Source organism: Cydia pomonella, chromosome 18, assembly GCF_033807575.1.
Source record: "Cydia pomonella isolate Wapato2018A chromosome 18, ilCydPomo1, whole genome shotgun sequence".
Taxonomy (NCBI): domain Eukaryota; kingdom Metazoa; phylum Arthropoda; class Insecta; order Lepidoptera; family Tortricidae; genus Cydia; species Cydia pomonella.
The window spans coordinates 12,125,675-12,151,102 of NC_084720.1; the positions used below are offsets into that span (position 1 = coordinate 12,125,675).

Below are 25,428 nucleotides of genomic sequence, written 5' to 3' on the forward strand. Positions count from 1 at the left end.
GACTCGAGTATTTTTCACCGAATTAATTCTAACAGGCCATAATTGCCATTTTTATAACAGAAACGGCACTAAGAAGTCTTCAAGAACTCGACGGAGATGCCCTACGTCAGATTTATACTTAAACTTTGAGAGACTTTATATAAAAGCATAATTATTGTAGGATTTCTCTCGTATTTGTTTCGATGAAATGGTTAAGCAAAAATACTTACCAACATAATAAAAATACGTGCATATACATTCCGTTAACGTGGGTACGTTTGAGGAAACTAAATGGCAAAGTAAATTATAAAAAAGAAAAAATATATATATATATTATTATTTTATATTCTTTTAAATTATAAAGTAATTAAATGTATGATTGTACCACAACAACAATTTTGTATAGCAGAATTATTTCGAAAATGTAGGTCCGGAAGGCGCAACCAAAACATGTTTAAGACATGCGATTATCAAATCATCATAATAATAAAAATCCTGTGTCTGTAAATTAGGTTTTCGAGAAGCGGGTTTCAGGATTTTAAAGAATTTTCTGTAATAGAACAGCTTAGTTAAGGTAACTTAATTGAATAAGAACTTACCTATAAAAACGAAGATCTGGTGGTGAGCGTAACGGAGCAGCATAGATATGGACACCGTCTGTAAGAAAAAATATTATACTTTACAAAATATTCACAAGGATTCAATATAAACCTAAGGTATTTTTTTAATACGCTACTTAGAAGTTAATGTTTAGGTACAACAGTCATTTCAAGGTTCAACCAACTGCAATATAGTACATGGCTAATTTATGAAGGAATTCTTTATTAAGGAATGTGTCCATGCAATTTTGCAGCTCGCTTTACGACAAGTGATGTTTTTAACCGCCTTCAAAAAAAAGGACGTTCTCAGTTTGACCCGTTTGTTTGTATGTATGTTTGTCCGCGATTATTGACATATTTACTTTTATTAACTTCAAGCGAACAACGTTTCAGTAAATCATTATCGCGGAATGCATTTCCAGAATAGCCTCTAATAAGCTAGTATTTAGTCAATTTGTGTATTGTCCTATAATATGTATGTATTTATTATTTGTTTAAGCTGATATTCTCATTTCTAACATTTTAATTTCACAAACTCATTTTCGTTAATTATAAAACAATATAATAAAACTCCACTGCAATAAAAGACCTAATGCCCGTAAGGGGAGGTTGACCGCAGACAATTAAATTGGACGCATACTGGAGGATTCCAGAGACTTTCGTAGCAACACGGCGCTGCATAAAACAATATTTAGGTATCGTACTGTTACTTAAATGGATTCAATCTGCACTAAGCGTTTCGTTAATGAAATTCAATCGCCGATGCCGCCCGGGGAGCAAATGATGTGGCGAAAAGATTGATAGCGCTCCGGCGACGCCGACCCTACCTCTACGTACGTGATTCTACGCAATGACTTCGAATTGAACTTTCTAATAAGAAACGCTCCGCACTATTACTAATTTCTGCTTGCCGAGTGCTGACCATGGAAGTTTAATAGACGAAAGGATCGATTATACAACTTAAAATAAACTACTGTTGGACTACAACTTCTTAGACTACCTATATGATATTTTAGCTAGTATACAAAATATAGGTATAAATAAGATAGTCATTCGGCTAGGTTCGTATAGGGACTTTTCATCAATATGTGAGTTTAAACGTGAACGTAGTGTATTAAAAAAGCTCCAAAGCGCAAGTTGATCAACGCCAGTCAACCAAAAGCAGCACGCCCTGAAAATGGCGGCCGGCAATTTGTCCATGTCCAGGTGCAATATGTAAGTTTTCGCAGCGAAAGTATTTTCGTTGAACAGGGGCAGTGCAGTGCGAAGAGCAAGCCGACGGAGCGTGGTCCAGCAAGCAATGGGCCGGACGTAATCCAGCCAACGGCAAGTTAGTTTTACGGCCACCGTAAAGTAAAAAGCTCGCGTAGTTAATATTAAAACCGCCGCGGTTAATATGTGGGCTCCTGCTTTTATTATCGCCCCCAACGGTGATCGATCAGCCGCTACCTAGAGCACTTTGTTGTTTCCAAAACTCGCGAGTTCGAAATTGTTGCCCGATTGCTATACGGTGTTTCCTTGATGAAGCACTATGAACGACATAACTTCAACCCGTTTAACCTTTGAGTGAGCGCTTACTAGTTTCTTATTAACTAAAGCATTTTAGCGTAGGTGTATATAATATATGTATATTTAATTTAAACCTTTAATGTTTTGACATTTATATATTTGATTACGAACTGTAATTATGTCCAAAAACTTAATTACGTTCAAGTTGCCGATTTCTACTAAAGGGATATTATTAAATTTCATTCGCTATTATTACCTATGCATTGAAATCTGGTAGTTCGTTTCAAATTCACGATATGTGAACCCTACGATATATATTACATAGTGTTGAATTCTGTGCTCACTGAAAATATGTAATAACACCTACCCGTTCCGCAATCAATACACAATTCCACGAATAGATGGATTATTACATTATTAGCGTCGAGTTCGTCTCATTATTGATGGATCTACATCAAACTAATTAGTGCAGCGCAATGGCTAATGCCTCGATCCTTTATTTTTCTAGGAACAGTTTCATGTAATTGGAAATGCGCAGTGAAGAATCGCGCGCTGGAATTTATCCATAACATAGTTTACTTTGACGTTTTAATTTGTCGTGTTAGAGCAAACTCGCTTTATTAAAATATGGCAGGACTTTATTTGAACGGTGATGCGCAAATAATAAATAGTCGGATGACAGAGCATGGAATTCCTCAAATTCACTTTATGCTTTGACATCGCTCATGAAACCGGAGATGTTTTACGCAATACGTGCGGCGTTTGACAATTGATTAATGCAATTTCTCTGCTTGGTGACGTTCGGCCAATCGGATTTGCCGCCTAACGTATTGAGGTGAGCTACGAGCGGTGGCAGATATAATGCGTCAGTGGTGCAAAATTTAATAGTTATCGATTCGGGATTGGATTGCTTTATTGTCATCAGCGGGTAGAAAAGCGGCCACAGTAAATACATAATTATATATGAAACTACACTAACATTCAAGGCCAACATGATGAAGTTTTTGTTGTATTGTCATGAAGTATCTTAGTTACATATACTGTGGTGTATTCAATAAAATATACAAAATATATCGAAACGTAAAAAAAACGGGCACCTAAAAAATACTATTGTAGCATAATGATGTCGCTCAAACATCTGGATTGTGCATGTACCTAATGTCGCATTGCCTTTATCGAAAACCACTTAAATAAACAATTAAATTAGGTAAGCATTATTACTATTATTAGTAAAATGTATTTATATAAAACAAAGTCATGTCATAATGTTATTGCTACATTATTTTTATCACAAATCAATACAATAAGAGTATTCTTGACTAAACAAATGTTAGCAGTATTGTATAATTACATAATTGTAACTTACTACTACTTCTACTGTTATTAATTTTTTTGGGGTATTATTAACACCGTATTAACCCCATTTATACTGGGTCCTTACAACTTGTTTTCATATAATTTTTGAACGGTTAATACGATTTCCCGCTCAAGAGGTATTTTTGAAGCGGTCCCTTCAGAATCTTTTTAAGCAGGTTTAACTGTAGACTAAGTTTTTATTTATTTCAATAATATTTAGCCATTGTTATCCAAGCAGTCAAAGTAACCAGTGTTGACTATCCATATAATCGTAGCCTTACCTACAAAAACACGCCTAGTACGCCCAAAACTTTGCTTAGACTTATAAAAACACATGCTCGTATCGTATCAGCATTGCGTCAGAGGTGGAATTTGGAGCCGTAATAAAGTTTGAAAGGGCTGTAAAAGAGCAATAACTGTAACTCGGGGAGAGCGCCGTGATTTTAGTGGCGGTGCAGGGCCGCGCCCAGCGATACCTATTAATTGATCTGTTACCCGTGCTCGAATGTGCTACTGGCCAATTTTCAAATTTATTTAGTTAAAAATCAACATTTTTTTTCTTGGTTCGAATAATAATAAAATAACATTGTTGCCAAAACTTTTGCATGTTTTTTTTCTTTTTTCCCTCTTTCACACGCAAACATTCGGTATTGAAACTACCCCTTGGTCAAAATTGTAACGTGACTTTAGCTTAGCGGCGTTAGAAGGCCGTACCTAACGATACTTATTAATTGAGCTGATATTCGTGATAGCATGTTCATGGCCAACTTACTTATAACCTACACGTATTTTTAGGCCAGAATATTCCTTCAAATTTTATTTATTTAGTTAGAATGCTGGTAAAAACTTTGTCCCTTCTTCACACACACCCTGTCACATACAAATAATAATAAATTAATACAAAACATCGGTGCTGAAACAACCAGTAGCGGATTTTTTATAGACGTTTACGTTTTTTTTGTTAATATTCGTTTATTTTGATGTCGCTGTATGGATTAGTCAAAACTGAGTAGGGCCGCTCCTAGCGAAACATTTTGTTTTCGAATTGATAAGGGTTTATTTATTTCATGGAAATACAAAAAAAAGTAAATATAAAACTAATTAAAAACTAAACTTAATCGCTAAGCTAAAATTACTTAATTGAACATGATATCGTCTGTATGTTCACAAAGAAATCCCAATTGAAGAAAGAATTGTTGTGAAACAATAAGTTCTGATATCCGTGTGTTTTGATATACCTGTATGGGTTGTCCTCTAGGTCTGAACTGTAACATGATTTTAGTGGCGGCCCTGCGCGACTAGCGAAACCTATTAATTCATCTGACATCCGTGTTGGCGTGTGTGTGGCTAAATTACTTTTTCTGATTTCGATTTTTACACTTTTGCTTCATCACGATTTTGCCACACTCGAAACGCTTAAAAAACGTTGTATCAGATTTTCATATGTGCCTGTGCCATACACGCATACAAATAGTTAAAAAAAGTCTGTACTAAATCGCAAGGATCGGAATAACGCAGCGTACGGTTCTGTGAATACAAATTACAATTTTCGTTCTGAAAAAGATTTTTTATAACAAAATGGAAATCGCTTTATTATAGTAAAATGGAACTTAAGCCAGTACCGGGAATTTTCTTGGCACTTTAGAACTTTATCAACATCCATTGCACATTATAATAAATAAATAAAATAATAAATAAATAAATATTATAGGACAATATTACACACATTGACTAAGTCCCACAGTAAGCTCAATAAGGCTTGTGTTGAGAGTACTTAGACAACGACATATACATAAATATGTATAAATACTTAAATACATAGAAAACACCCATGACTCAGGAACAAATATCCATGCTCATCACACGAATACATGCCCTTACCAGGATTTGAACCCGGGACCATCAGCTTCGTAGGCAGGGTCACTGCCCACTAGGCCAAGCCGGTCGTCGGAATAATGTGTCGATACATTAGGTCGGTACTTATGGGTACAGTAGAGAATAATCTTTACAAGTCAACCAACGTTCCAAAGATATACTCGTATATTTAAATGCCTCTAAGACACTGACAATAAGTTCGTATAAATATATTTTTAAAACGCTGGCTTACAAAGAGGTTTGTGAACTTCCTACAGACTAAGTACCTTCTTTTGGTAAGTATTGCAAGGTGGAGAGAAGCCACATACAACGGCCATGTTAGATATGAAAATATCAGCGCCATTTTACATGAAGATTTTTTGTCTCCATACTGAACGCCAAGAACGCCGTCGTTACTCGTGGTGTCCATAGCGCCAAGGACAACTATAGGTGTTATGACGGACGCTGTCAAAGTAACCTTCACAGTTTCGAGTAAGGTTTACATTAGCTTGCTTGCACCCGGGAGATTGGCGTTTGAGTGATGTTTGTGTTTATGACATAAAGCGTTTAAAGTGCTGTTCATTAACTCTTCTCCATCTGCAGTAAGTTTCTGGCAGATTATAGTGGCCACTAACTTCGCTCTAGCATTGATCTTTCCCTCTTTATCCTGCCTCACAAACACCGATCACATGACAAATCGTTCACAGTGCACTGTCACGTTAACAAGCTACCACCTCCTCAGTAGGCCTAGATCAGGAGCGGCGCGATTACACTTCTTTTTCTAACTGTATTAATTAGAGAGGAACGGGTAGTCTATCTCGCGGCGAGATACTGTCGTGCCGCTCCTTGTGCAAGGCGTACTCAAGCAGTGCGAGTACCAATCAATACCGTCGCTTAAAAATAAATTGAAAATGCTTTGGCTCTCAGACTCCTTATTTTATAGTACGTAATGATGTTAGATATATAGATTTCGGTTACCTTTTCAAAGTTAGCTTAAAGAGATCTCCCTAGTTCGCCTTTGTAAGTACCTACCTACTTTCTAATATATATTATCTGTTGTTACCCAGCCTTGTTACGTACAATAAAGTGTTTGATACTTATACTTTTTCATTGTATGTGACTTCATTACATTGGCCTATTTCCAAATTTCTAAACCTTTTTACCACCCGGTCTGATATGATCGTGCGGGTTGAGTTATGGTTAAATGTCAAATATCTGGGAGACCGAGCTTTGCTCGGGAAACATAAAAAAAACTCAAAAATACGCGTTTTCCCAGAGATAAGCTGTATGTTTTTACAATAAATGTATTTCTATCCTATTCTATAAGACCTAGCTAGATTGATTTTTCGCCCCCGAAAACCCCTTTACTTTTTATACTTTTTTTTGGTTCATTGATAGTACTTTATTCGTTGGAAACGAAGAAGAATGCACAATACAGAATGTAAAAAAGAACATAAATCAACAATAAAACAATAGAATTCAAAAATATAAAAACGTATAAAAAGTAAACATCTTCTAAAAAGGTGCGTCGCCTACAACCACCATATAGCAAATTTCATCAAAATCGTTAGAGCCATTTCAGAGATCCCTGAAATGTATAAATATAAATATATATACAAGAATTACTCGTTTAAAGGTATAAGATTTTAATAACAGATATCACAATAATTCATTAATAAGTTAACAAATCTTAATTTTCCGATTGGAAAGAGATACAGGGTATGGGCATATTAACTGTCTTAGTCTTATATCGTTTTTAGGGTTCCGTAGCCAAATGGCAAAAAACGGAACCCTTATAGATTCGTCATGTCCGTCTGTCTGTCCGATTATGTCACCGCCACTTTTTTCCGAAACTATAAGAGCTATACTGTTCAAACTTGGTAAGTAGATGTATTCTATGAACCGCATTAAGATGTATACACAAAAATAGAAAAAAACCGATAAATTTTGGGGGTTCCCCATACTTAGAACTGAAACTCAAAAAATCTTTTTTCATCAAACCCATACGTGTGGGGTATCTATGGATAGGTCTTCCAAAATGATATTTAGGTTTCTAATATCATTTTTTTCTAAGCTCAATAGTTTGCGTGAGAGACGCTTCCAAAGTGAAAAAATTTGTGTCCCCCCCCCCCTGTAACTTCTAAAATAACAGAATGAAAAATCTAAAAAAAATATATGATATACATTACCATGCAAACTTCCACCGAAAATTGGTTTGAACGAGATCTAGTAAGTAGTTTTTTTAATACGTCATAAATGTACGGAACCCTTCATGGGCGAGTCCGACTCGCACTTGGCCGCTTTTTTTAGTTTTCCGTACAAAACTTTGTTCACGGAACACTTATTTTCTTATTTTATAATGTATTTTTTTACTCGATATATACCTATATATTTTTAAATAGTCAATTTGTTGAGTTTTATGGCTTCTAGGCGTCAGCTTCATCTTTTGCTTTACTTTTATTTTCACCAATAAACGAGAAAAATTGTCGCCCATGTGAGATAGGTACTTAGAAAGCTGAAATATTTAGATATGTCCTTTAATATACTGCGAAATAAACCTTACGTACGCTTGTATATAAGGTTCATATCGCGAACCAGTAAGCGGTTCAACAATACGGCGGGGTGTTCTCGATTCAGGCCCACATTTAGCCGAAAACCATATCGTCCTATTATGCGGTTTTAAAGTTTGAAAGCTCGTATTTTTATAAAATAATTATAAAATATCATAATACTTATGCCCGCCTGAACATTATATTATCATTGTTAGTACCTACTTATAATCAATTTTACCCGGGCTGTGGTTCATTTACAATAAAAAGCTGATTTAAATAAGAGAATCGGGTACATACATGGTTTTACCAGTAAAAAAACATTTTTTTATATATCACTTACACATTTATTTAAACCTATGTTCCTAGTCGATTTAACTTCGTTTTACATACTATAGGCTTACTGGCCCAGAAAAATAATAAAGCACCCATTAGGTTTTAGAGTTTCTTCGAAATAACTGAAAACGGTCTGTAACAAAAGCGGTTTTACCTGATGTAGGAAATATTGAGAAATTTGGCGAAATCCAGCCCAAAGTGCGACTGGCAAAAGCAAGCTCGCAAATGATATGAAAATATCACGACGAACAATGATTCGTATATGACGATATGATCTAGGAAGTCCTACAAAAAAAATCGTGGATTAACAGATGCCAGAAAAAAAGCTAGAGGGAAAATGCAGGGAATTGCTAGCACGAAGGCAATGACGTAATTTTTTCGATTAAAAAATGTTCCAATTGCAAGGTGTTCAGAATGATCGTATTCATAGCGTTTCGTTGAGAGTCGATAACGATAAGTTCCGGTTTAGATAAGTTCTCATTTTGATATCATATGTATGTCGTATAATTGACAGAAGCAGCTCGATTCGGGCAACCAATGTCACTTTGACGTTCGAAATATGTAGATAGATCTTATTGGGACCACAGCGGAATCGAAATAAACGTCAATTTTAACATGTCGTTTAGTTATCGATCTTTTGGTATGAGGTGCGATATCTAGGAGTCAAAATTAATCAAGAGTACTATATTCAGAACGTATTGCAAGGCCATTTGCTAGAACATGCCCGAACATTATATGGAAATGATTATTTTTGTTTTCAACAAAACAATGCCCATCTCACAAAGCCAAACGCACTCAAGACTGGCGTTGAACGAATTTTAGAGGCTTCAAACCTTGGCAAGAATGGCTTTCTTCTTCACCAGACTTGAATCCGTTGGATTTTTCAATATAAGGATATATGCTTAGCAAGATTGGGTGTACACATGACATGAATGTAAATTCATTCAAGCACCGATTGCTAAAGATATGGGAAGATATTCCGGATAAGGTAATGCGTGCCGCATGTAACTCGTTTTATATGAGAATGCAGATATTATGTAGTTATTTACACAAATACAGGGAGAGTGATTTAAGCTTATGTACTAGTTTTGTGTATATTTAAAATAAAAACACAACAAAATTGAAATCTGAATATTTGTTTTAATTGAACGGCTATGTGAAACTAAGACACTTAATCTGCTCAACCCTGTCCCTACCCACAATCTTGATGCATCTAATTAGAAGCTTCAATCGCACAAAGCTAGCCTCAGGAAGCCTTTCACACATAGATGTTAGTAAAACTAGCTATACTAAGGCAACGTTGCCACACGCTAACGCACTACTGGCGTCAGATTAATTAACAGGTATCGTCTCAAAGCTTTGCTGTCGCAATGAAGGCTGGCATATAAGTTATTGGAAAGCATTTAATATACAAGGTGGCCAAAAAATATGTGCATTCCCGTTGCCAGGGTGGTTTTGGGATTATACTGAGCAACTTTTTCTATGGGACCAACCCCGCAATCGCGAAAAAATTTTTCACCCTCCCATAGAAAATCGGCCAGGTATAATGTATGAAACAGCCAGAATTTTTTTTCACGATTTTTGGGTTGGTCCCATAGTAAAAGTTGCTCAGTACAAGCTCAAAACCTCCCTGACAACGGGAATGGACATATTTTTTGGCCACCTTGTATATATTTCCCAATACTTAGTAGGTAGTCACAAACCACGCACAGCCTAAACAGTCAATAGTAGCTCCACTACTTGTTGAAAATGAACCCTTGAAGGCGTGAAAATACATATGAGACCTTGACATTTTTCTGTTTGGCCCTGTGGTTGAATTAACTTTTAAGCGAGTTTTTTAACTTATTAATACCTAATACAATTTACCAAACACAGACTCAATAGATTATTTAATTTATAGAATCAGACGTTACTTTGCGTAAATCCTTATTAATTAAAACAATTGTTTTTTGTTCACATTTTAACTTATTATTTATTTATTTAAGGATACCGGTATATGGAGTGAGCACTCTAAGCTTATTTATGTACGGTAAAATATAAGAAACAAGACTGACAGCGCCATCTTTCGCAGATAAATACTGTTAGGTGGTAAAGCAAAAAGGACAGATAAGACTTCACGCTAAGTCAAGAGTACCGCTACTGCACACTAGGTGACGCTTAGCACAAGAGGGCGTCACTGCTCCTTTTCGCATCGAACCTATGTAATCAAAAACTTTCACTACTCGACTCGAGATGGCGTAAATATCAAAATTAACTAAAATAATACGGAATTTTGATCACTTATCCTGTAGAGGCCCACCTAGGGTTGCACGACGAATCCAAAATGTATGGGAAGATCCGTGAATCCAGATCCACCCAGGCTCACCATTCAAGAAAAATAGGTATATATTTTAAAATCAAATGAAACAAAACAAACGCAACTCTGTTGCATTTAATAATGATTTAAATTTAATTGCAGGTAATTTATAGGACCGTAAGAGTAGGAGCTCGGTGTAAAAAGATGTTAACTGCCATAACTGCCACTAATCATCGTTTGTCCCTTTCCGACATATTGGTATGATGGAAAGGGACAAACGATAATTAGCGGCATCATAACTTTAGTAAACGTTTATGAATAAGGGGGTAAGTGCCTATCTACGGACACCATTTTAATATCGGTCTACCCAGAGAATTTGAAATAGAAGTGGATTGTCAAAGTAAACTTTGTATCCGCAGTAAATTTACTGCCAGCTTCTTTTTTTCTTTGACAATCCACCTTTATTTCAAATTCTCTTTGGTATAACACAAGATTCTAATGTAAACGGTAATAAATGTATGTACTTTTTGTTTTTTTTTGTTATGCAGAATTTTTAGCACCAATGGTGTATTTTTCTTTTAAATCTGGGCCGTTAAAAGGTTAACAAATTTCTTTCATAAAACTTTAATTGTGGCCTATTTACACAAAAAGTAGGCTAATATTCAAGTTTTCTTACCTATCTATTGCGCAGTGTGGGAGTAGGACCCTAGTGTCACTGTTTGTTAAAAAAAGTTTTTCCATAAAGATCACACTAATTAAATGATATTTGAATGCAGTACTTACAAACACGAGCATGATGAAAAACGCTGCAATGTAGGAGCTCCGGGCCGTCAGCATCGAAACGAAGCGGTAGTGCTCGCCGGTGATCACATTCCTGTTGATGAAACATGACATTTCATTATATTATTCGTTCAGCGTATTCGGCCACTTTGCCGAACATTGCGTAATTCGGCCAAAAACTGAATACATGTCACAACTAGTTATAAAGAAAAATCACACAGTGAAAATGTACCGCAGACCATCATATTTATAGGTGATATTTAAAATGTTTACTTGGGAAATTGTTATAAAATAAATGATGAGCATTTGTTGATTGCAAATAATTTTATTACAAGCTTTTCTTTAACTTGCAATGTTTATATGAATGTGCGGGTCAAATCTTGCAAGCTAAATTAAACCCACTTCCCATTGTTCGGTTGAGCTGAAACTTCACATATGTACGTGTGTAAATTGGGTGAAAGGGCAATATGATGATACCATGGAGCTGATCTGTTGATGGACACAGAAGATAGCCATAGGAACTCTGTGATAAAACAACGCAACCTAATTGTGTTTGGGTTTGTTAGAATTGTCTCCGTGAGTAATTAGTTGCCTATTGAAAGAAAAACACACAACAGTCAACGATAAAAGCTTGTATCACAAATGGAGTTCTTGTCAAAAAAACTTATTTTTATCATAGTCTAGATTTGACCAGTTAATAGAAAGAATCAGGCGTTATTGTGCGGAATTTAATACTATTAAAACAAAAATATATATAAATAATAAATGTGACTCAAAATACACGTTTTGCCGAATATTCGGCCTCCGAAGACTTGAACGTCATATCCCGGTCGGAACAACGCAGAAACTCGCGCAGAACGAATTTAGGCAACTTGTAAAGAGGTCCCAAGTGACGATCTTTACCTACTAGGATCTTGAGACAAAGTTGTGCGTAAAGTCACGATATATTTACATTACAATCGAACTGGGACAAAGGTCAATATCTCGTAAAGTCCCAAAATATGGTCTGAATGTAAATAAAACTAGTAGTGCCGTTTTTATGTCCCGTTCGTTTGACGTGGGGATCTTGAGAAACCGCCGCCATCTTGGGATGTGTGTTGCATCCTGGAGAATTTCGCTTTTTTCTCTGAATCTAAGCTTTTTATGAAAACAAAACTTGGGCTATAGCTACCTATACCTCAAACTTTTTCTTGCAAGAACGAGGATTGACAAAATTAAATATAATAAATGTTTGTTTAAATATCGGCATAAATCATGGATAAGCAAAGCAAGTCAAACATAAATACGAAATGTTGCAAGGATATAAATAAAAGCGGGAAGCGGGTTTGCGGGAGAGGGGTGGTGATTCTGGTTCTGGGTCGTACTTGGTCCAACAGGTCTCCATAGCCGTTCAGCGGGGGAAAGCTGCACAGGCATTATGTGGACCTTTAGGCCAGGTACGATGCAGGGGGGGTTTATTTTAGGCTTAGTGTAGAATTCATTTCATTTAAAAGATTTTTTAGTTGAAGGTTTCTTCTGTCGTTACTTGTTAATTATGACTTTTTTAACCATTATTTATAAATAAAATGCAATTCGAGATATACATATCTAACCATAAAGTCATAAAAATTTGGTAATATATAAAAAATTACTACTTTTTTTACTACGAGTATTACTAATTTTTGTAGTACTGAGGATCGATACAGGTCGATATTTCATTTTGTCAATCAGTCGTTTTTGATAGAAATTCTAAGTATAACTAAAGCATGGCTGTGGAAAGTAGTTGACATCAGAATTTCACCTTTATCCTTGTATTGCTGTAGTTTCCAAACTGCTCGGGGGTATAGGGGAGAGTCGTTATATCGTACCAGTTTTTACTTAAACGTAGATATGTTGTTTATGTAGGTAGTTACAAATGTGATTTACTGTGAATTTAAAAGTTCAGTATCTTGGCTACATTCATTATGAAACTCAGCATTCTGGGATTAAATGAATATAGTCAAAATGCATTTTTTCGGAAGCACTGCCATCGTATATTGTTATATCGTTTAGCAAGTTTATTGCTTATTTTAGGTTTAAAGAACAAATATTTATTATCACTTATCAGAATCCGAAATCATACTTATACGACTCAAAAATACTTGGTCGTTTAATAGTACATATGCCAGTATGCTAGGTATAATACGATTTAAACGACTAGATCTTTTTTTTAATTGATGAAAATAAAAGTATAAATATTAGACAAGTTTAACACCTACGAAATAAACCCGTTTAAATATATTCTTAGTTAGATATACTATTAATTTGGTATTTTTAACTTATCTAGATCACAAGTTATGGTATTACGAACACACATTAAAAGTAAGATGAAGTCCGACGAAAATCATATTTTTTCTCTCTTTCGTTCGTATGTAGTCTTATGCCATATCTGATTATATTATTGAGCTTAATTCCATTGGAGCACTGTTTGGTGCCTTAAGTGGTACGATTTAACCGGCGATACAATATAGTCGACTCTCCCCTACATAGAAAAATACAGCTTAGCAGAAAAATACACCTTAGATAAAACACTTGAAATAGTGAAGTTTTTCGTTAATAACTTTCCAGAAGAGATTCTCTTAAAACTTGGGAGCTTACGAATCCTACTTTCATCAAGGCCATTGCACATGAATTACGCCAATATCAACTTTTTACCCGACTGCAGTTAGACATCTTGTTCAGATAAAGAGGATTCGTGGAATCCGTCCAGTATCCCGTCAGTAAATAAAAGTAGGCTACGTATTCTCCAAAGTTGCATATTCAGAGAATCTCTCCTAGAAAATGATTGACAAAAATCCTCGCGTGTTCAACGGCTTTCCTTAAGTTTCATACAGTGCGTTGATTTAGAATAAAAGGAGAATTTATCCAGGATGAAACGTTTTCCAATATGGCGGCAGTTCCTCGAGGTCCCCTAATTAAAAAACATACTAATTTCAGAACTTTTCTCGAGATTGCATCATTATTCCTAGTTCGATTGTATTATAAATATAGGTATCTTAAGTTTATGCACAACTTCGTCTCAAGATCGTTATGAAGCTCATCACTTGAGACCCCTTTACAAGATTCGTTCTGCGTGAGTTTCTGGGCTATTCCGACCTGCATATGGCGTGAATCAAGTCTTTTGGAGTGTATTATTACCTCAAATAGCCCTTATTATCTTCCTGCTCAGCCAAAGACTTAATGGACGCCATCAGCAGATCGTCATAGCCGAGAAACTCGTCAAGGACGAATCTCGAGAAGGGATCGCCGAAGCATTCGTCTTTGCTGGGGTCTAACGTGACGATCTTCACTGGGATCTTGAGACGTAAGCGCGCGTTGGGCGAGAGCCGCAGGAAACCGTACTCGAGGGAGTACTCCAATATGTAGTCGTCATCTAAAAACAAATTAAAGTAAGTGAAATACCATGACATACGATTTCAAGCTAACATGTTCATTTACATTATAACTAGTATGAAAAACGGGGTACTTAGCATGTATATTTGTTTTTGAGATGGGTTCAAACTGTCGACTCTGTCGAGTGTCTTGTATCCAGAGAATTTTTCACCAAAAAAGGAGCGAATTGATGTGCGAGATTGCAGTGGCGTAGCTAAGCGTGGGCGAAACGGCCCCTCGCCTACGGCAGTGTACACCGATTTATGACACCTTCCTTATACTGTGCCTACGACCTCGAACTTAAAAGGGGCCAAACATGAGCCAATTCTTTCCATCTTGAGAATACACATTGATATAAAAGGGCCTCGCAGATGCGACTTCGCCCATGGCTAGGTTAGTTCACGCGACGCCACTGGGGCGATAGTAGTAACAGTGACACTGTGTGAAACAAGCGAATACGAAAGAGGGTAGATCGCTAAGTACATACGTCAGTTACTAGTGCACAGATACAAGATGACTAGTGCAACAGAGCCCAAATATTAGGAACTCTCAAAAACAAATATTATTTTTACTAACTATGGATAATAATATACCTTTTGCTGAATCATTTGATGCTCCTTCATCCAGAGATTCCTGTGCAACAATGCAAACATCTTAATAATACACAATTTTATAAACAACACCTTAATGGGTATTTTTTGGTAGTCAACTAGGAACCCTAAAAATGTTTGCCGTAAAAACCAAAAGGTTATATAATTTTGGCCGGTACTTTATCTTAAATTTATATTACTATAGATATATAAATATAAAGGACGCTTAACAAGAGGAATTTCGCACATTGACAATCCTGTTCCTGTCTCTATTGCACACACAGTGTGCCATTGCTGGCACAGCGTCATTGAACCGCCTGCATCATAGGCAGGACAGCAACATAATTACACGTGTGCGATAGAGAATAGTAACAGGCGGGTGAATTTACGAAATTCCTAGTGGAAAATCAATGGTCGTCTATGAAACATTATTTCAAGTAATATGTATAATCGGGACGTAGATCGCGTGTTTTTGTAAAGTTTAATGTACATAATATACGCCTCACAAAAGCAAGAAAACAAAGTAAAAATCGTTCTTAACATTTAAACAATACAGACGTATTTTAATTGTTTTCTCAATATACCTATTACTAACCGTATTCGTAAATATAACGGGCAATTCAGCAGTTAGTGTATTTAATAAAATTAGCATTTTACGTCACTATTAACCTACATACGCTTTTGTATTAACATAAAATACACATATTAAATGACTACATTTTTAACATAAGATATAAACGTTAGATACATTTGTTACTGTCATACTCATAACGACACATCCCTGCCTCCCTATAGTAAAATGCTTTCAGGTCTTTGACGGTCTTTCTTTAGTGTACCTATACCTAAGCAGAAACTAAGTCAACACAGACCAACAACCTCCGATACCACACCGCGTTCCTCGCGTCTTTTTCCTATTTTTTCCATTTTTAATTTTGACTATTTATGACTTCTACAGGTAAAATATACTATTCTCCTAGCGCAGGGATCGGCACTCAAAAATCGCCAATTACAGGTATGTCAAAGACCCGCAAATGTTATTTTGAGTCTTGTTTTAATTGCCTGAATTGCTGCAATCGTAACCCCAAAGAGCCGCATACGGCTCGCGAGCCGCGGTTTGCCGACCCATGTCCTAGCGTTGATGTGGTGAAAAATGTTGTTTCACTTGGTGGCAAAATATGTGTAAACATTGTGCCTTGAAACCCTCGCAACGCTCCACTTTTCGAACCACTCGCTACGCTCGTGGTTCAATTTTGGAATCTTTCGCTTGCTCATATTATATTTCAGGGATCTCCAATCAATCAATACATATTTAAAGCATTAATACAAAAATATTACAGGCATTTTTTATGCACAGGCATACACAACTGGGAAGTGACTGAAAAATTCCTCAGCAAAGCACCAGGAGAATCTACAATAGTGTAGTTGATCTCAAATCAAAATAATAAAATCCCAGTAATGAACTTGTTCCTCACCTCTAAAATTTTATCTCTGTCAAGATCTTCCACCAGCCCCATAATCCCATCCCAAATCGATGATGAAGGCTCTACATCCTCTCCAGAAACTATTGTAGCATTGAGATCAGCATCGTCTGGATCCGGATCGGAATCCACGTTTTCAGACTTTGGTTTAATGTAGGCAGTCTCCAGAATACGCTCCTGGAGACCAACATCACTCTCATGACGGATGGCAGTTAGATTGCCAAAGTCTGTGCCATCAGCAAGAAACTCATCACGGTTGATTTTATGGTTGGTTGACGACTCAATATTGATGAACCTGAAAAATCAATATTTATTATGTATAAGCCAATATTTACTATAAAATAATGAAAATACACTTAACTTTATATTTTTAAAAAGCTAAAAAATAAAAAGGACGAGCCATTGCGGCACTTAAATCCTTTTAATAATAAAAAGAAGTTTTTGGAAAAAAAAAAAAAAAATTTTCTTGAGAAGTAGTATTTTTTTGAATGCCTGGTTCAAAAGTAGACTTTTGGAATTTGGAGGCCATTATTTTCAAAAGTATTTATTTAGTCAAAAAACGCTAGTTTTTCTTAAAATATTTTTGTTTGTATTATGTATAGAGTATTTGCCATTTTGGTTACATTAAATAAATAAATATCCTTATCCTTGTCCCAGTAGTACTTAGATATGCTTCATCTTAACTTTAACAACATCAATGGTGTTCTAATAAGTTTGAGACCAGTAGTCCAGCAATGTCTATTTATTGGAACATCTAAAATAATTCCTATTCCATAATTGACCTCTCAATGCAATAGGAAATACTGAACTTTTTAAAAGTAAAAGTATGGGTCACCAAAGTCACTGAGAAAGTTTTGAATTACTTTAATCAGCAGGTATTCATGTCTAATTAGCTAATTAAACATGAACATAGTGTTGTGTTCATGCCGGTGAGTAAGGTTGCCAGAGCTCAACGAGGGGGGGCGGGTTTAGGGTCGGCAACGCGCATGTAACTCCTCTGGAGTTGCAGGCGTACATAGACTACGGAGACTGCTTACCATCAGGCGGGCTGTATGCTTGTTTGCCACCGACATAGTATAAAAAAAAAAACTTTCCAAAAGGTCAACTTTTGTTGGTGACATTTTGCTTAAGGCAGCTACTTTAACAAACTGCAAAAATCTCAAAAATCTGTTGAGTTAATCAAATAAGTTATCATTATCATTTCGAATATTATTAATGCCGTGGCTATATCAAAACTATTTTAAAAAAAATGTGTCACATACCCAACATTTCTGATTTTGCATCTATTGTAACTATGTAAACTTTCAACTAAACTTCTTTTTTTTAGGTATTTTCGATATATTTCATTTAAATAAAATACCTTTTTACCATTTCACTCTGTGAAAGTAAAGTAACATCATAGTTAACAGTACTTTTCATGGGGCCTTTCAATCGCCTCCTGCAGTGAATTTGTTAAGTAAAGGTTTTACTTCTACTGGGAAAAGCACATTCTAAATTGTGCATAACAGATGAGCAGACAAAAACAGTTTTGAGTAAAGTTTGAAATAGCTGGCAATATCACTCCAAGACAAGTGTAGGTATTGTACTAGATAATTATGTACTAGGACTAAAGCAAATGTCATATAGCAATATTCTTTCCTGTATGTAATGTTCTTACAATATTTTATCCCATGTATTTGTGGGTATTTATTTACACAAGGTGCTTCTTTTTACCAATGCTGTTAAACAAGAAATGCAGATGGTAATGAAATAGCAATAAAAATAACTGGATTAAAATAATGGAAGCCCTTATTTTAAACAATACCCTTTGAAATTTTCTTAATCAATGGACTGTATTCATTATTGCAAAAATCTCAACTTCAATGACATTGAAGTACAATTGCAACCTTCTGACTCAACTCTAATAGGCTTAAACAAAATCACTTAAATGTCAGGGTCATCTTGCAAGACATATGCAAACTTGAGTACTAGGGCACTTGTATATGATTGTTTGATTTGAGAGGTGTCAAGCATCTTATTTAGACAAAAAATATGTATTGTGAAAATCAGATAAACAAACATTTTCACAATTTTTTTCTTGGCTGGAAAATCATCTTTTGATACAATATTTGTCTCAGCCTTTTGTGTGTTGTCACAAATTCAAAAAATGTGGGTTCAAATGTGTTGTGCGAGATAGAGCACAGAAAAATTCCCACCAAAATGTTGTAAAATGCTAATAATTCGGTCAGGATCCTTACCATACACGGGCAAGAGGTTAAACTAATAACACTAATACACAACATTATGTACATATACATCTAGATATTGACTAGCTATACTGTCATTTTTCCATAATTTATTATTATTTCATTATCTATTTGACATTGTGAAGAATTTATTAAGTATTGATTTTTGATGATGATTCATATGTACCTATATTTCTAGACATTTTATAATTGTATGTAATAAATTTTCTTTGTTGATCATAATATAAATTATACAGATTAGTAATATATATATTATATTGTAATTTCATATTTTGAAATAATTCCAAATCTGTAGTATTTCTAGTTATGTGTTAATATTACACTACATGATTGTAGACACTAAATAAGGTAAATTTAGTCAGCCCTGTTTTGTACCTAGTTTGTAGTTCTGTTTTGTAGTCTTACCATGACTGACAATGACATATGCACTAACATGAGCATAACTTACTTTCTATGCATCTTGGCCGTATTGGAATTTCAGTACAAGCGAGTTGTATAGAAATTAAGTACGCAGTAAGTTACAAATATGTCAGTTTGACACTGACAAGGCAGTCATGGTAAGGCTACTCATCCATCACTATAATTCCTATAGATTTATACTTGATCACAAATATTTAATATTAAATTCATGCAACTTGTATTTGTTATCTTTGTACAACAAATGAACATAAAATAAAATTAAACACTCACCCTTCAGTAGCCAAAATGCCCAACGTTGGGGTGTCATCATTGTCTTTTTTTAATTTATTCTCCTTAGCATAACTCTGCTCAATAGTATAGTCATGAGCCGGATTCCTTAATATTTCGACCCGCAGTATACCATCTCTAGGCCATGAGTCCTTCACATGGTTCAAACAGGTGGTTGGTGTCCTCGAAAATGCTATATGAATATAAGCAAGCACAAAGAAAGCCACAATTGCTTTTAATAGCACGAGGAACTCAAAGAACCTCCTCACTGGCCTCGGAAATGTCCTTGCATAGGCTACAGCAAATTTAAAAAACAAAGCATGAAACAGCCTTTCTCTCACATTGAATAAAGGATTTTGATTATTATTCCTATTACGATTCATTGTGGCATTCAATATTGGCCCTCCTGGCAGCAAGTTGTTCTCAGGATTCACTCCTGGTGGCAAGTTATTCATTATCTGGGGGCCTCCTGCATTACTCATGGCTTCAACTTTGGTGTACTGGATGGTAAACGCACTATCTCAATCGCATTTTACGCATGCCACCTAGAAGAAGAAATAATAGTAGAACACTTCAGATATTAACCTCCTGTCACTGTTAGAGGACGTAGGTCCAAAAGTTGCCAAATGCGTGGTACAATAACATCGATCGAATCTATGTTTGTTGTCAGGTTTCGATAATTTTATTAATGACGTTGGAATCGCTATCAACAAAAAATATCCATAATCGAAACAGAAGGGACTGACCTCCGTTTAGAAAAAACAGTTTTGAAGATGATAAATACGTTGTTTTACTCAAGGCATGTATTTTAGAGAAACAGCTTTATGGGACGAATAACACTAATTTCAAGTGATAAAATCCTAAGACACAAGCTACTTTCTAGTGTGAAAATATGGATAAATATGTGAAACTGTCAAATTCTTGACATGTCATTGGATACGAGTTGAGAAGATTTTGGATCTTGACCATGGAATGTTTTTAAATAACCATAGACAGAGTTGTTTACTTTCACTAACAAAAAATACTACCATTTTAGATTTAGCTACAGACAAAACTCAGTTGACCAACATGACAAGTTAAATAATTACCGTAAACCGTAAATATTAAGGCGAATGGAATACAATACTTTACAATTTTTTTTTTTTTTCGTTATGTGTTGAGAGTTCATCGGTTATTAAGATTATAAATTATCATGTAATGTTTCTGATGATTCAGAGGCATACCGTTAGATGGCGCTAGTAGACCGAATGACCGTATGTCGATTTGAAACCAAACGCCGCTTAGGTTCTTTGTCTATCATGGCCATACCATACCTACCTCTTTTTAGGGTTCCGTAGCCTAATGGCATAAAACGGAACCCTTATAGTCTGTCTGTCTGTCTGTCTGTCTGTCCGAGGCTTTGCTCCGTGGTCGTTAGTGCTAGAAAGCTGAAATTTGGCATGGATATATAAATCAATAAAGCCGACAAAGTCGTACAATAAAATCTAAAAATTTAATTTTGTTTAAGGTACCTCCCCTACACGTAAAGTGGGGGTGAATTTTTTTTTTAGCTTCATCCCTCTAGTGTGGGGTATCGTTGGAAAGGTCTTTCAAAACTAATAGGGGTTTTTAAGAAACATTTTTTGATAAAGTGAATATATTCGGAGATAATCGCTCCGAAAGAAATAAAAAATGTGTCCCCCCCCCTCTAACTTTTGAACCATAGGTCCAAAAAATATGAAAAAAATCGTGAAAGTAGAGCTTAAGAAAGACATTAAATGAAAACTATAACGGACATGATCAGTTTAGCTGTTTTTGAGTTATCGCAAAAAGTTTTCCCTTCATAGTAAAAAGACTTATTTTAATTAGGTACTGATTATGCAAATTTGCCTATTTGTTTAACTCAGGTGAAAGGTACCGTTTCATCCCTTGTTTAACAATTTACTATACTTTAAGCTCCAGTTTAGCTTATTGTGACGGAAGAGTAACTACGGAACCCTACACTGAGCGTGGCCCGACATGCTCTTGGCCGGTTATTTTATATTACGTCAGTGGCAAACAAGCATACGGCCTGCCTGCCTGCCGTCTCCGTAGCGTATGTACGCCTGCAACTTGCGCGTTGCCGATCCTAACACTCCGCACCCTCGTTGAGCTCTGGCAACCTTACTCACCGGCAGGAACACAAACTATGAGTAGGGTCTAGTGTTATTTGGCTGCGGTTTTCTGTAAGGAGGGACTTCCCCAGTTGGGCTCTGATCTAAATCTGGACCCTGTGCCCTACCACACAAAGCGTGATGACATTCAGAATGCCCATACCTCTCTTTTGGACGTAGTTTAAGGACGTAGCCGGGTCCAAACATGTCTCGATGTCTCTCTGAATCAAATCTTGCAAGTTACACCCATGTGATATATACATGTACCTTCCGAGCATCCCAATTACTCAAGTGACACCCTTTAACCATATAAGGACAATCTGGTGGACCTTTAGTCTTCTTAAATACTCACCTACGCTTTATTCAAAGCTGCATTGCCTATTTCGAAAACTTATTTAAAGCTCTGAATAGATGATTTTGAGAAAAATTAAATCCAACTTCCCAAAGGATATTTTTTCACAGCTTTAATTCCTACGCAAAGGAGCAGCCATTAATTTTACGGATTATTTGTAATACAATAGGGGACTTTTATGCCCGGACACAGCGTGAACATTATGAAGGATCATTGTGTGCACATGTCAGACAAAACCTTTACAGAACCATAGGGTTGACTGACAGCTAAATTGTGCGAGACTCCTTAGAGTTTTTTTTTTTAATTCTATAAAGTTGGAGCTTTGGCTGGGGACGGAATGACATGGTGAAACGATTCGTTAACATTAATGATGTTCACGTGTGATTTAATGGCAGGTTGATTGAGTTGTTATTCACTAACGAGCTAACAGGTTTCTGGAATAGCCTATATTTTATAGCGTAGGCAGTCAGCTCGAAAACGGTTAGTTGTGGTTTGTATCAAATAACTATCTATATTATATAACTATCTATGTTTGGAACCGGGTACGGCCTTACTACGTCCACAAGACAGTCGTCCACAAGACAGTCGCTTTGTGTGGTAGGGCACAGCACAGCGGATGTCATTCCAGATTAGAGCAGAGAACTCCGCAGCCTCTTACCGCAGTCAAATAACATTAGATCCTACTCATAGTATTGTGTTCCTGCCGGTGAGTAAGGTTGCCAGAGCTCAACGAGGGGAGGGAGGGTTGTTAGAGTCGGCAACGCGCATGTAACTCCTCTGGATTTGCAGGCGTACATAGGCTACGGAAACTGCTAACCATCAGGCGGGCCGTATTCTTGTTTGCCACTGACGTAGTATAAAAAGAGATCGCGAAACGACGAATAGAGTAAGTACATACCTAAAAATATGACTCCATTTATAGTACTTACACTACTAATCAATCGGGAAAAATATCTCTTAAGACGAAAGATTTAAGTGAATATAAAATCAATAATTCGTACCCTTGGTGCAATAAAGCCACATGTGACTTTATACCAAAATCGATTTTATCTCGCGAAAGTTACACAAATGTTGTATACTATCAAAAACAAAAATCCTTTTTTCTGTATCTTTATTAGATTCTTAAATAAAGCAAGCGAACACCGACGCATGTGATCAGTTGAAAATGAAATAATGCCGCTACCGCACGTGCGTCGTTGTTTCCCGATGTTACCACAAGCGCCTTAGCTGCGCACGCGACGATGTAAGTTCAGTTGCGTCTGTTTTTTACGGGTCTATGTGGTACTAACATATTTTTTGAAAGAAACGTGTTAATAATGTTTTATTGGTGTTATTTTCTGCTTGTATCATACTGTTATATAACTTAAAAATGGTAGTCACAAAGTCACATATGCCTTTGTTGCACAAAATATTCCCAGCCGCAAATAAACATGTAGCTTTATTAGCCACAAAATATTGATTCGATATATACACTTGCGCCCTTTTTACATGAAATGGATAAACATACATCTTTATTGAATAGTTTAAGCACAGAAAAATGGTATAATTATAGATCCAATCTGCTTAATTTTAATTTATATATCATTATAGATTACCCATAAATACTATAAAGTGATTAGCAGCGCAATTTTGTTTATTTTTATTTTCACTTCGCATGTAGTAATGATAGTGGGTGAAAGAAATTGTAGCTTTTTTAGGGATATTTATGTACGTATTTCCGAATTGAAAAAAAAACGCACTATAGGATCTCTCGTGGTATGTCTGTCTATCTGTCTGTCACAGCGAATTTACCCTTATTTTCTACGGCACGCACGTGACATATATGTATATTTCTAAGTTAAACATGGACAAGTACCAAACGCAAATAAAATAAAATAAAAGTATAGGCATCAATTAGTAAATAATATTGCGTGTAATTTTAATTATAGTAAAGTTTTAAATTATACTGAAATGTAGGTAATACCTATTATGATTTAGTATGCAACCGGGTGTCTTTATATATCTTATATGTATTTATTTAAATAACAGCACTACTGGCATGTTACCATTATGCATAAGGTATTATGAATATTAAATATTCATTATCTCTATTTACGCCGCTAATAAATATAATGTCAATATATCGCATTCCTTTCTTGAGAAATGACATACACAAAATGAAGGTGATAGTGTTCATTCAACTATTGAGAAAGCGTCGTCACTGAAGATAATTTATACGCCTGAAGAGTGGAGACTTCTAGTCCGATGGGTCAGATCACCAGATCATGAGCCTTATTTGGTCAAAAATATGACACAAAACAGTTTTTATGATTTTAAGAGCGAGTTAAATTACCGTGTTTGGAAAAACAACAGCCAAGATGAAAACATAAGTTTGGAAGAGTGTAAGAGAGGTATCAATTAGTAAAGATGACCCGTTCAAGGTGAAGTATGTGATTGTTAAGAGCAGAACAAGACGACAAACAGCCCATGTGGATGTAAGAAATAGGAGTAATATAAATTTTGAAGACACATAGGTACTTAGAATCATTTAATTGTATACTTTTGTGATATTGATTGCAATACTAATCTCAATTTATGTAAAAAAAAAAACTGAAGAATACCTCTTGCATGTACTTTCAGTAGAGTTCAAATTATATGTCAGCATTATGCCAGTCAACTTATAGGTAAGTCTGAGTTAATAAAACTTCATACCTAAGTAAAAGTAAATAATTAGTACTAGTTTGTGTACATGTTAAAATAATTTACTAACTTATTTCAAATAATAAAATATTTCTCCATCCAAATATATTACAGGCATTATAGCTGCAAGTAAGAGGAGTATTTCTTAAGTTTTATTACCATAATATAGTGGAATAAGATTTAATCAGATTTATAAAGAGTTAATTTAATCATTTGTGACAGAACCTTAGTTCTGTTTTAGAAGTTTGTACTTTATTTATGTACTGTTTGGTTAGTAATTTAAATCTCTTTTTTGTTCTTAAATTTATTTTATGTACAAAATGCCTCAGTAAAACCCCTCTAGTATGTAGTTAATTCAAATTATATATCAGTCAAATTATAAGTAAGACAGTATTAATAACATTTCTTATCTAAGTACATTATTCAGACCAGTTTCGAAATTAAACGCTAACATACTATTATTTTATTACTTATATTCGTATTTCAAATAGTTTAATATTTTTTACTGCTGCAGACAAGAGGGCCAATTCTAATTTTTTTACCAATACTTGAAATTCGATTACATAATTATAAGGAAAGAGATAATTTTAATCATGTAAGCAGAGCTTGAACTATG

The 25,428-nt window shown here is 35.5% G+C and overlaps 1 protein-coding gene across 3 annotated transcripts in view; it reads right to left on the reverse strand.

Moving 5' to 3' along the window:
* Positions 1 to 20,830, reverse strand: part of LOC133527487 (membralin) — a 134,966-nt gene extending 114,136 nt beyond the window's left edge. The window contains exons 1-7 of one of the 3 annotated variants that reach the window (XM_061864512.1): positions 20,738 to 20,830; positions 19,653 to 20,194; positions 16,711 to 17,011; positions 15,242 to 15,281; positions 14,415 to 14,649; positions 11,262 to 11,352; positions 579 to 636 (exon numbers count right to left, since the gene is read on the reverse strand). In XM_061864512.1, coding sequence (XP_061720496.1) covers positions 579 to 636; positions 11,262 to 11,352; positions 14,415 to 14,649; positions 15,242 to 15,281; positions 16,711 to 17,011; positions 19,653 to 20,131 — 1,204 coding nt within the window. In that variant the 5' untranslated portion in view covers positions 20,132 to 20,194; positions 20,738 to 20,830. Of the gene's footprint in view, positions 1 to 578; positions 637 to 11,261; positions 11,353 to 14,414; positions 14,650 to 15,241; positions 15,282 to 16,710; positions 17,012 to 19,652; positions 20,195 to 20,395; positions 20,621 to 20,737 lie in introns of those variants that run through there. The other 2 variants (XM_061864513.1, XM_061864511.1) reach the window with 2 other exon arrangements.
* Positions 20,831 to 25,428: the final 4,598 nt, after the last annotated feature.